This window comes from Procambarus clarkii, chromosome 34 (genome assembly GCF_040958095.1).
Source record: "Procambarus clarkii isolate CNS0578487 chromosome 34, FALCON_Pclarkii_2.0, whole genome shotgun sequence".
Lineage (NCBI taxonomy): Eukaryota > Metazoa > Arthropoda > Malacostraca > Decapoda > Cambaridae > Procambarus > Procambarus clarkii.
The window spans coordinates 42,587,396-42,600,611 of record NC_091183.1 but is presented as its reverse complement, the minus strand read 5'-3'; the positions used below and the strand labels follow the sequence as shown (position 1 = coordinate 42,600,611).

Sequence of the window (13,216 nt, the reverse complement as noted above, 5' to 3'; positions counted from 1 at the left end):
ACAACACAGCATACACAGTAGTATACATGGAAATAAGAACACAGACCGTATACATGAAAACAGGAACACAGCAGACACAGTATACAAGGAAATTGAGAATGGATGAGAGAGAGAGAGAGAGAGAGAGAGAGAGAGAGAGAGAGAGAGAGAGAGAGAGAGAGAGAGAGAGGAGGGGGAGGGGGGGAGAGAGAGAGAGAGAGAGAGAGAGGAGGGGGAGGGGGGGGAGAGAGAGAGAGAGAGAGGAGGGGGAGGGGGGGGAGAGAGAGAGAGAGAGAGAGGAGGGGGAGAGAGAGAGAGAGAGAGAGAGAGAGAGAGAGAGAGAGAGAGAGAGAGAGAGAGAGAGAGAGAGAGAGAGAGGAGGGGGAGGGGGGGAGAGAGAGAGAGAGAGAGAGAGAGAGAGAGAGAGAGAGAGAGAGAGAGAGAGAGAGAGAGAGAGAGAGAGAGAGAGAAAAAAAAAAAGAGAGCAGCAGCAGCAGGTAGGAGGGCAGCCAAGATACAATGGCCGGGTCTAAACCCTCCACCACTTGACGGGGGACATGTTCACTGGTGAACATTGAACACCAAGGAAACACCTCTTTGGTTTCACAACACTCTGGTGTGTGCGTGCGTGTGTGTGTGTGTGTTTCATATTGTCATGTTGTTTCTGCCATAAGGATATTGTTTACTGTTGATTTCAAATTAAAATTCGGCAGTAAGCAGATGTCTTTATTTCATTGTCAAATGTCAATGTCTGGTTAGCAATGTTTCATTTAAGGAAGAAGAGGGGTTTGATTACCTGGTCATATTTTGTAACAATTTCAATAAAAAGGACTCGAGTCAATGTTAATCAATGTTGCAACTTGCCTCCCGCGTCATTTATAGTATAAAAGCACAATGAAATACAGAAACCCGTTATTAAAAATAAATACATTCTGCAAAAAAGAAGAGCGTAAAAATGCTAGTTATTATACATAGGAAAAGGAGACCTGGTTGACGACTGGGCCGCCGGGACGCTAAGCCTCACAGCTGGGTGGACAGCGCTTCGGATTTGTAGTCTTGAGGTTCCGGGTTCGATCCCCAGTGGAGGCGGAGACAAATGGGCAAAATGTTTCTTTCACCCAGATGCCCCTGTTACCTAGCAGTAAATAGGTAGCTGGGAGTTGGACAGCTGCCACGGGCTGCTTCCTGGGGGTGGAGGCCTGGCAAGACCGCGCCGCGGGGACACTAAGCCCCGAAATCATCTGCAGGTAACCTCTCAAGGTAGAAGCTGTGAGAAGTTGGGCAAGAGTAGAACAGTGTACTAACGTGATGTGTACAGGATCAAATATTTAGGCCACGCGGGGTGGGAGAGAGAGAGGAGGATATTTTAATACCCCTTGAGTTCCATCCTTAGTTCTGTTGTTTGTAGGTGAAGTATTATCCAGGTGGCATTCCATATTCAGGGCTTCCAAGTAATTGCTGGGGCTGATGTTATATATAGTTTTATAGTCCACCAAGCAACAGCCTGATGGACCAAACTCTCACAAGTCAAGGCCTGGCCACTGTCCGGGCTTGGGGAGTAGATGAACTCCTAGAACCCCATCAAGCAGGTATCAAACAGGTATGGTTTGTTGTGATTTCTAAAAGTTGGATCAGATCGGCTGACATACGACTGATACAGAGATGACATAGAGAATAAGAAGATAAACGGGGGAACAGAAACAACGAAAGATTACAGTCAATTCGAGAAAACAGACGAAGGAATGTGACACAGGCCGGCAGAAAAGCAAGAGGAAGAATGATATAGAATTACACACACAAATCACTATAACGTAATATATCAAATGAACAAATCCTGGCATTGCAAATCCAGGTTGCAATTCTTTTGACCATGTCGTGGTACAGTTGACCATGGCGCGTCTGGGAACACCCAGCACATAGGTTCGAACCCTCATCAGGGGTCCTGTGGATTTGTTCACGATACAAAATTGATTGGAATAGAGAAGACATAGGCAGAAAGAGGACAAATAGTGACAGCAGACAGTGTGCAGACAGACACTGTCACGACAGAGGCGCACAGAGACCGTATGCGTGCAGTAATAGACAGCACATACAGGCAGACAGACAGACAGACAGACAGCAGACAGAAAGATTAACGTTAGATGCAAAGATACAGACACGTGGAGAGGGAGGACAGATAGACTCCAATAAGAGAGATGAGAGAGGCAGATACGAAGCAAGAAGACAAACGTAGACAATATACGAGACTACACACAAACGATAGACAGACGGTAAACAAGCCACAGAGACTATATTCAAAGAGACGTAAACAATAGACGATAGATACAGAGAAACAACAGAGACTGGCGGAGACTTCTGACAGTAAATTCTGAAGGCGTGAATTATGGGTCACATGTGGAATGTGTACCTGGAGTATACCTGGAGTATACTTGGAGTATACCTTGCTCTTCCCCCTCGCCCGCTTCCTCCTCTCCCCCTCACCTAGCAAAGGGGTTATAAATAAGGTTTTAAATATAACACAAAACGGAACTCTGAAAGATGAATATAAATGGAATAAGTTTAGGTTCAAGAAAGACCTGAGTAAATACTAGTTTGGAAACACGGGTGTTGATTCATGGGGACAAATTACCTGGTAACATAGTGGACGTGGGATCGTTGGATTGTTTCTAGCGTAGGTTAGACATGCTTAATAAATTAGTTTGGCATACACAGAAGCTAGTTCTTGTTGCTTAGTTGGCCCAATAGAGTTTTCTTCTGAACAAATCCACAAGGGCCGTGACGAGGATTCGAACCTACGTCCGAGAGCATCCCAGACGCTACCTTAATCGACTGAGCTACGACATGGAAAAGAAGTTTTCTTATGTTCTTGTGGGGTGGTGAGTGTTTTCCATCTCTATAATAGATGTGATAAGGTGTAGAATGTCTCCTGGATCACTGGTATAGTGAACCCTAGGCTGTGTACTGCCACCTCGGCAACCATTAACACTAGGCTGAATAATGGGGACGTTAATCTAGTGTAACGCGGGGGACGCAATGGGGGGGGGGGGAAGTTGTGTTGTGTAGTGGGTGTTCAGGTGTAGCAGGCTGAGGGCGGACTCCTTGTGGCCGGGAAGCTCCTTCAAGTGGTTAAGTGTGCTGACGTGGCCGGTTGATATCTCTGGAGTGTGATCCAGGAGTGATGACCATGCAGGGAGGGTACCCGAAGTCCTCCAGGTGGGTGAAGACCTGCAGGAAGGTTACCCGAAGTCCTCCAGGTGGGTGAAGACCTGCAGGAAGGTTACCCGAAGTCCTCCAGGTGGGTGAAGACCTGCAGGAAGGTTACCCGAAGTCCTCCAGGTGGGTGAAGACCTGCAGGGAGGTTACCCGAAGTCCTCCAGGTGGGTGAAGACCTGCAGGGAGGGTACCCGAAGTCCTCCAGGTGGGTGAAGACCTGCAGGGAGGTTACCCGAAGTCCTCCAGGTGGGTGAAGACCTGCAGGGAGGTTACCCGAAGTCCTCCAGGTGGGTGAAGACCTGCAGGGAGGTTACCCGAAGTCCTCCTGGTGGGTGAAGACCTGCAGGGAGGGTACCCGAAGTCCTCCAGGTGGGTGAAGACCTGCAGGGAGGTTACCCGAAGTCCTCCAGGTGGGTGAAGACCTGCAGGGAGGTTACCCGAAGTCCTCCTGGTGGGTGAAGACCTGCAGGGAGGTTACCCGAAGTCCTCCTGGTGGGTGAAGACCTGCAGGGAGGTTACCCGAAGTCCTCCAGGTGGGTGAAGACCTGCAGGGAGGTTACCCGAAGTCCTCCAGGTGGGTGAAGACCTGCAGGGAGGTTACCCGAGGTCCTCCAGGTGGGTGAAGACCTGCAGGGAGGTTACCCGAGGTCCTCCAGGTGGGTGAAGACCTGCAGGGAGGTTACCCGAGGTCCTCCAGGTGGGTGAAGACCTGCAGGGAGGTTACCCGAGGTCCTCCAGGTGGGTGAAGACCTGCAGGGAGGTTACCCGAGGTCCTCCAGGTGGGTGAAGACCTGCAGGGAGGTTACCCGAAGTCCTCCAGGTGGGTGAAGACCTGCAGGGAGGTTACCCGAAGTCCTTTAGGTTGGAGTGATCCCTAGACTTTTTCCCATTCATATTTCGCCATGTCATCATTGTCTGCCTGGCAACACCACTATTACTACCTCCCCCAGAAACATACATTTTCAGCATGAAACAAAATCTTCCAATCTTACGTCCATTTGAAAAGCCTATCTAGTCTTGCAGGGATTCTCTCTCTCCATCTTTCAGTCCTATTTTTGTTTCGTTTGCAAATGTGCAAATATTGCGGTTCCATCCTATGTCCTAAGTCGTGTGTATGATACACAATAGAGGTTCCAGGAGAGGTTCAATAGAGGTTCAATAGCGTCGCAGGTCCGTGTCCCGCCAGGAGCTTGATCCACTATTTTCCCCCTCGTTATCCGGCCCGGAGTTACACAGCTGGTGGGGCAGGTGAGACGAGGTTGGACGAAAGGGATAGAGGTGTGATTATCAGGTATATGGTTAATAGATCGCACGCACGCACGAACACACGCACGCTGGGAAGACGGGGCACCACGAGCGTAGCTCTCATCCTGTAACTACACTTAGGTAATTACACACACACACACACACACACACACACACACACACACACACACACACACACACACACACACACACACACACACACACTCACTCACTCCCACACCCTAGCAGGTTTGGCCATACAGGTGTTAGGTGCTTGCTTCATGACTGGCATTCATTCATCCATTTATTCTGGTTGTGGGTATAGTGGAGGTTGGATAATATAATGTACACAGTAACGTACGGGTTGTTGCACAGCAGAGTTACTGTTTAAATAATGAATGCGCTCGTTGCACGGCTCGAACTGTTCCACGTAGCTGAAATGTTGCAAATCAAATAGTTATCTAGGTGAATATGGCTTGAGCAAAGGTAACCGAAGGCGCTATACAACCTGTCCTCAGGCCAGGCTCGTTAGAGCAGCGGCCGTACCTTTATGCACTCGTCAATTTTTAAGTCTAACAAAAACTCAGTTTGTTCTCGTATATAAATAAATAAATATAAAATGATTGTACGTGTAAACAAAGTTGTACAAAGAAAGGGTTGTACGTGTTAACAAAGTTGTACAAAGAAAGGGTTGTACGTGTTAACAAAGTTGTACAAAGAAAGGGTTGTACGTGTTAACAAAGTTGTACAAAGAAAGGGTTGTACGTGTTAACAAAGTTGTACAAAGAAAGGGTTGTACGTGTTAACAAAGTTGTACAAAGAAAGGGTTGTACGTGTTAACAAAGTTGTACAAAGAAAGGGTTGTACGTGTTAACAAAGTTGTACAAAGAAAGGGTTGTACGTGTTAACAAAGTACAGTAAAATTCAATGTAGAGTTAGGTGTTGGTTAGGTTAGGCGTAGGTTAGGTTAGGCGTAGGTTAGGTTAGGCGTAGGTTAGGTTAGGCGTAGGTTAGGTTAGGCGTAGGTTAGGTTAGGCGTAGGTTAGGTTAGGCGTAGGTTAGGTTAGGCGTAGGTTAGGTTAGGCGTAGGTTAGGTTAGGCGTAGGTTAGGTTAGGGGGTTCAGATTCTGTTGGCGTTCATTTCAGGCGGGTGAAGCATTATGACAGAGATGTGATTAGAGCAGAGGTCGTCAGGGAAGCACTGCTCGAGAAGTGTTCGGACGTCATCAGTTGAGTCGTGTGTAAACTGTTTTCCATTCATAAACAAGGGGGGGAGGGGGGGTTGGCGGCTGGATTAACGAGCCTTTGTTTAATGAGGACGGGTTGCACTGTAATACAACCGAACCAATGCGAGTCATAAGTTGGCGCGAGCAGCTGCGTCTAACAGCCTGGTTGACCAGACCATCAACCAGGAGGCCTGGTCAGAGACCGGGCCGCGGGGACGTTGATCCTCGCAAGATATCATGAAAACGGTGATATCTCACGCCATATAACGGGGGGAAAGTACCAACAAGTCGTTACTATAAGAGTTGACCAGACCACACACTAGAAGTTGAAGGGACGACAACGTTTCGGTCCGTCCTGGACCATTCGCAAGTCGATTTTGGTCATACTTCAGCCACGTTATTGTGACTCATCGCCTGCTTACTATCAGAGAGTTTAGGGCGAGAACCTAACGCACTCTGGCGAATGTTGTAAATCAATCAACGTAATCTAGATCCTGGAGAAATTAGTAATTTATATGATTATCCAGATATAATGATGTGTGTTCAGGGAAGTTGATTTATAAAAAGGAGTTAAGAGGTTCGTGCAGTCAGTCCCCCAGGGGTCAGGTGGCTCCCCCCCCCCGGGGGGAAGACGCGTTGTCTGGGGTTTAATCGTGAGTGTAGGTGGTGTTTGCGTTAGGGGCTATTCATGCCCGTGCCACCTCTTGGGTGGTTTAATCTTCATCAATCGATTACACACACAGATCACACTAACGTGATGCATCAAATGAACAAATCCATAAGGGCCGTGACGAGGATTCGAACCTGCGTCCGGGAGCATTCCAGACACTAAGTTCAGTAGAACTTCAGTTTCAACTCTTTTTTTTTTTTTTTTTTTTAACCCTGTCGTAGCTCAGTCGATTAAGGCAGTGTCTGGGATGCTCCCGGACGCAGGTTCGAATCCTCGTCACGGCCCTTGTGGATTTGTTCATTTATCAATCGGTTATCGTTGTTTGCGACTCTGCTTCAGTTCCTTTTTCTTCCCACTTACTTTTATTTACTTAATAATAATACCCAAACAGTGTGATTCAGCTAGGTCTAAGTAGTTAACTTTGATGCTACTCTATCTTGAGGTTATCTTGAGATGATTTCGGGGCTTTTTTTAGTGTCCCCGCGGCCCGGTCCTTGACCAGGCCTCCACCCCCAGGAAGCAACCCGTGACAGCTGACTAACACCCAGGTACCTATTTTACTGCTAGATAACAGGGGCATAGGGTGAAAGAAACTCTGCTCATTGTTTCTCGCCGACGCCTGGGATCGAATCCAGGACCACAGGATCATAAGTCCATCGTGCTGTCCGCTCGGCCGACCGGCTCCCCCTGCATGTTGATGCTACAGTGTTCATTTGTTCAACATGGAAACGTGTGTTCAGTGTTGACTGCACGTTCTTCAACATTCCTCTGGAGCTGTGCTTGAGTGCAGAGCTTCGTGGCATAACATTTGTGCGGGAAATGCGCCTTAATACATTGGGTTTTGAGTGCTGTTTCGCCCGTCTTGCCGCCCACAATGCTGATGGTGGAGCACCAGAGGTGTGTGTGTGTGTGTGTGTGTGTGTGTGTGTGTGTGTGTGTGTGTGTGTGTGTGTGTGTGTGTGTGCGTGCGCGTGTGTGTGTGGACACGTTGTAAACGCCGACCTAAGCTCTCAGTCTTGGTGCCACGGCTAGGGGGGGCGGGGGTGAGACCCTGGAAAGGGGAGAGGAACCTATAAAGGGGAAGGGGGGGGGTTAAGGGAGGGGGGGAGGGCGTGAGAGAGGACAGGTGAGAGGGAAGGAATAATTGGTTACGTAGTTTGGGTGGCCTGTTATCGATCTTACGGATACCTGGACTCTTAAAACAAACACACACACACTATCTCTCTCACTCACTCACTCACTCACTCACTCACTCACTCACTCACTCACTCACTCACTCACTCACTCACTCACTCACTCACTCACTCACTCTCGCACACACACACACATGGCAGAGCCCAGTAGGCTCAGGAATCTGTACACCAGTTGATTGACAGTTGAGAGGCTGGACCAAAAAGCCAAAGCTCAACCCCCGCAAGCACAAATAGGTGAGTACACACAGACACATTCATCTATTAACCCTACGTCCCATTTTTTTATCTTAAATCTAGTTTTAAATTTTAAATTTTTAAATTTAAATTTTAAATTAAAAATTAAATTCTATCTTAAATTTAGCTTAAATCATAAAATTGTTGCAGTTTACAAAATGCATAATAAATACTGTTCAAGAACCTCTTCAGAGGTTGGTAGTATGCTCACGATCTATCAGATACTTTCTCTTTGGAGAGGGAAACTGAGCTACTGGAACAGGCAACTGGCTGCTCCAGGGTCTCTGGTGGGCCTAACGAGGCCAGACTCAAAGTACCAAACGGAAGACGAAATCCTCCAAGAAACGGAAGAGAAGGATCTTATATGAAAAGTTGAACCTTACATGGATCTTATATGAAAAGCTGGACCTCTTATATGAAAAGCTGGACCTCTTATATGAAAAGCTGGACCTCTTATATGAAAAGCTGGACCTCTTATATGAAAAGCTGGACCTCTTATATGAAAAGCTGGACCTCTTATATGAAAAGCTGGACCTCTTATATGAAAAGCTGGACCTCTTATATGAAAAGCTGGACCTCTTATATGAAATGCTGGACCTCTTATATGAAAAGCTGGACCTCTTATATGAAAAGCTGGACATTCAGCATTGAAGCACTCTTTCCTGTCTAAAGAGTTCTTGTAAATTTCTGGGTGAAATAATTCAAAGCTTTTTGTATCTTTACCTGTATTAAGGAGGTTTCTGCACGTGAGTTTAGGAGTTGATATTACACCCAACCTGTCTCCTGAAGCCCACGTAGTAAAGGATATCATCAGCCGCATATGCAAGGCTGGGTAACAACAGAACTGCCTTTAGAAACTTGGGGCAGGAATCATTTATAATCTTGTGTACTACATGTGTCAGATCAATCCTCGAGTACGTGGCTCCAGCATCGAGTCCATACCTTGTCGAGCACGAGACGCAGATGTGGAGGTGGTTCCAAGGTATGCCACCAGACTAGTTCCAGAACTAGTCCGAGGCCAGGCTTGACTTGTGAATGACTCGACTTAGAAATAGTGTTCGGTGCTCAGGGAACTCAATCCTTCACAAATTTGAAGATAAATTGAAGGCAGAAAACATTACTAGTCTTGCCTCCTCTGTCCCTGTACCATCAATCCTCTCTCCCTCCCTCCCCTCTTCCACCCCCGTCCCCCCCCAGCCCCACGTAACTAGGTTGAGTGACGTGTAACTCAATTAAGACTTTCACGGCTGTCTGAAGCTGCACTCGCTTGCATAATCCACTTGTTGACTTTAAGGGTTTCGAGTGTTTGTTACCAGGGTCTGGTGGATGTGGCTCCTGCTGCTGGTGGTGTCTGGTGGTAGGTGTACCATGGTGGCACTGGTGGCAGGCATGGCACTTGGACCGGTGGCAGGTATGGCACTTGGACCGGTGGCAGGGATGGCACTGGTTGCAGGGATGGCACTGGTTGCAGGGATGGCACTGGTACCGGTGTCAGGGATGGCTCTGGGACCGGTGGCAGGCATGGCACTGGTGGTAGGCATGGCACTGGGACTAGTGGCATGGATGGCTCTGGGACCGGTGGCAGGGATGGCACTTGGACCGGTGGCAGGGATGACACTGGGACCGGTGGCAGGGATGACACTTGGACCGGTGGCAGGGATGACACTGGGGACCGGTGGCACCATGTGTGAGAGGCGGCACCCTCGCTGAGCCACAGGAGGTGGGCACAATGATGGGGGGTGGGAACGTTGGCACACACATTACTGGTCTAGTGATTTATTGATAACTTGAAGGTGAAGCGTCGCCCTGGCGTCTCATGCTCTTGTTCTCCTCTTGATCTCTTCTTCTTCTCCCATTTATACTTTATTCCCCATGTTCTCTTATTCCCTCCAGTATCGTCCCCTTGTTGTTCCTCCCAAACACTCTTTACTCCTCTTTGATTATTATTGAGCTGCGGTGTTATTTTCCTCTTCCCCGTTGCGTTATCTCTTGACAGTTGTGGTCCCCAGTAGGAGGAGGAGGAGGCCTTTGACGAGGCGGGTAAACACGCCGCTTCGGGACCTCTGTGTTATCTCGTTACGTAGGGTGGCCTTTTATATGATTGGCTGCACGCTGGTGGTGGTTATTGTTGGCACTGCTTTCTGCGGCTTTTGGGTGCTGGGCTTGGCGGAGGATTTTTTTTCTTATTTCTATTGCTTGCTGCTGCTGCTGCTGGAGCAAGAGTGCCATCGCCAGTTAGGAGGGTCAGGCATGACACTGATGTATCCATACCTTAACTGTTAGCTCAAGCCTGGCTCAAGCCTGGCTCAAGCCTGGCCCAAGCCTGGCCCAAGCCTGGCCCAAGCCTGGCCCAAGCCTGGCCCAAGCCTGGCCCAGTCCTGGCCCAGCCCTGGCCCAAGCCTGGCCCAGCCCTGGCCCAAGCCTGGCCCAAGCCTGGCTGATGGTGGGCGCCTAACAGCTGGGTGGACAGCGCTTCGGATTCGTAGTCCTGAGGTTCCGGGTTCGATCCCCGGTGGAGGCGGAAACAAATGGGCAAAATGTTTCTCTCACCCTGATGCCCCTGTTACCTAGCAGTAAATAGGTATATGGGAATTATATAGCTGCTACGGGCTGCTTCTTGGGGGGGTGCGTAACAAAAAGGAGGCCTGGTCGAGGACCGGGCCGCGGGGACGCTAAGCCCCGAAATCATCTCAAGATAACCTCAAGAAGATGGGTTTAACTGTCGTGTGAGAGTCCGTCTGAGTATGTGAGCCTGGCAGAGTCTGGCTTCCATTTGTATCGTATATTGGACAAGGGTAAGAGGCTGTTAACTGCTGGGCACATAGTTTGAAAGGAAAGTTGGTGATATGAGAGTGGCAGTTATAGATGACCACCGTCAAACAAGAGATTTTGAGGAGTGTTCCAGTTATCAGTCCATATGCTTTGACATTAGTAATTGAAGGAGCTAACAAGACCTATATTTTTGCAAGGTGACTGTGTATATGATGCGCGAAGCTTAGCCAGTCTTCAGTTTACAAGTGTAGTGTTCAAGTTTACAAGCAGTTTACAAGCAGTAGAGGCTTGTATCTCTTAAGTGTCTTCTCCGGTCAGATCCCATCATGCGGGATTCCAGGGCCAATTTCCATCAGTATAGAATAGCATTTTATTTTATAATGTGTGTGTTTAATTTTGTAGAAATGTTTTGTTGCTTCCTTTTCTTATGTTAACTAGTGTAATTGGCTCTTTATTATGCTTGATTGATTGATTGTTGCCGCCGAAGGCAGCTAGTTTATTGTGCACCCCATACTCATCTTGTGAGCGGTAGCGCAAAAGCATTACAGAGGGCACAAAAGGTCTTTATCAGACCTCATCTTAGATTATTACATAAACAATTTCATCTCTCCTTCACACCTTATAGTTACAATGTCAGCTGCTGAACTGACCAATCCTGTAGTTTGTTGAGGTCCTCTGTGTGTGTGTGTACTCACCTAGTTGTGCTTGCGGGGGTTGAGCTCTGGTTCTTTGGTCCCGCCTCTCAACCGTCAGTCAACTGGTGTACAGATTCCTGAGCCTACTGGGCTCTATCATATCTACATTTAAAACTGTGTATGGAGTCTGCCTCCACCACATCACTGCCTAATGTGTGCGTGTGTTCGTTCACTCATTTTTGTGATTGTAATGAATGAGACTAGTCAGTTTATCCTTTGTGTATTTATCTATGTACTGTTTCCAAACTAAATAAATTTAAGTTTCTCTTTCCGGAGGACTTATTCTATTTTGTCTCTCTTCCATTTCAGGTGGGTGTTCTGCTCCAAGACTGCATTCTCAAAGGCGAGTCTCACCTAGGTTGGCTATATATAATCAGAGGCAGAACCTGATTACTTAGTTTTGTATTTTGTTTTGCATCTTTGGCGTAGTTAAGATTATGTTAAATCAGTTGACTTAAGTGACAGTACTGACAGTACGTGCACGCCAAGTGACAGTACTAGTGGCAACTGGGGGTACAGGAGCACCCCCAGCGTGAAGGGGGGAAGGGGGACGCATGGCACCCATGGCACCCATAAGTATATGGCACTGCTTGGTCCATCAAAATACCTGAGGTGTCCTAACAGGGAGGTCACGGGGGGGGGGCCGGCATATTAAGGCTGTATACTAACATCATAATATCGTTGCCTTTGAAAGGATTATGACAATTTCTTATACATTCTCGGAAACTCTGCAGTTAAGGCATCATAAGGACTTGAAATCATGGATGTAGTGTTTAATTCTCTCCACTTATGATCTCCAAAGACTTCGAAGATAGCATAACTCCCAGTTGGAGGCGGATACAAATGGGCAGAGTTTCTTTCACCCTGATGCCTCTTACTTAGCAGTAAATAGGTACCTGGGAGTTAGACAGCTGCTACGGGCTGCTTCCTGGGGATTGTGTAACGAAAAGGAGGCCTGGTCGAGGACCGGGCCGCAGGAACGCTAAGCCCCGAAATCATCTCAAGATAACCTCACCCAAACATCCACGATTTGTTAACATTCATCGAGAGAAATGTTTATCCTGAACATAGTTATAATTATAATTGATATCATGCAGTAGACGATCAATGCTAGCTCATAAATGCAGATCTAATTCTTAATATGTCTTACGTAAGGAAATCAAATGGTAATATTTAAACGAACACATCTCGTTGATAACAAGATTGTTACAAGATGGCTTTACAAGATTGTAATTACTAAACTATGTATCCTCACAATCCCAATGTACCTTCTTGTATATATATAAATAAATAAATAAATAACTATTTGTTTTTCATACATTTGCATGTTTGAAATACAACCTTTAGACGAGCCAAGCGCAGGCATATTGTCATGCGCTTGCGTGCAGTTATCAGAGCAAGATAACTGCAGTGTAAAATAACCTTCACATTCAATGTTTTGCATTTAGACACATCAACACGAACTCCTCTTTGTTCAGACATTCCCGCTAATGAATACATAGTAGCGGAAGGCTTTTCTAGTTTTAAATAGTGGCACACACACCTGGTTAGGGGGCTTTAAATAGCGGTAGCAGGCGTAGCTAGGACGGCACTAGTGACTCCAAGGACTCGCTGCCTCTACGGCTAGAAGGTTTGGCTAGAGGTTTGACAGCTGGGATCAGTTTGCTTGAGTTAAAGTGGTGTTAGGGAGAACTATGAGGAGAAAACGTCAAGTTATTACGACTGTATAGCACTTGGAAAGGATTAGGATATGGGATGGGACGGAGGGAAGGAATGGTGCCCCAACCATTTGGACGGCTGGGAATTGAACGCCGACCTGCATGAAGCGAGACCGTCGCTCAACCGTCCAGCCCAAGTGGTTGGGCGTGGTGTTAGGGAGGCACAGATACAGTAGTGAAGCGGCACGGATGAGAGAGTGAGATGGGGAGGGAGGGAGCAGCAGCAGCAACAACAGGGGGGGGGGGGGTGGCAGGCAAAGCTGCAAGCATC

At 47.5% G+C, this 13,216-nt stretch overlaps 2 protein-coding genes across 9 annotated transcripts in view; one reads left to right on the top strand and one right to left on the bottom strand.

The window, feature by feature from the left end:
- Dmtn (transmembrane and coiled-coil domain 2 protein Dmtn) overlaps positions 1–13,216 on the top strand; it is a 230,668-nt gene that overhangs the window by 54,618 nt on the left and 162,834 nt on the right. The window lies entirely within an intron of this gene.
- Positions 9,050–9,445, bottom strand: LOC138371068 (uncharacterized). The gene has a single exon (XM_069335723.1). It carries the CDS (start codon positions 9,443–9,445, stop codon positions 9,050–9,052), a length of 396 nt encoding a protein of 131 aa, XP_069191824.1.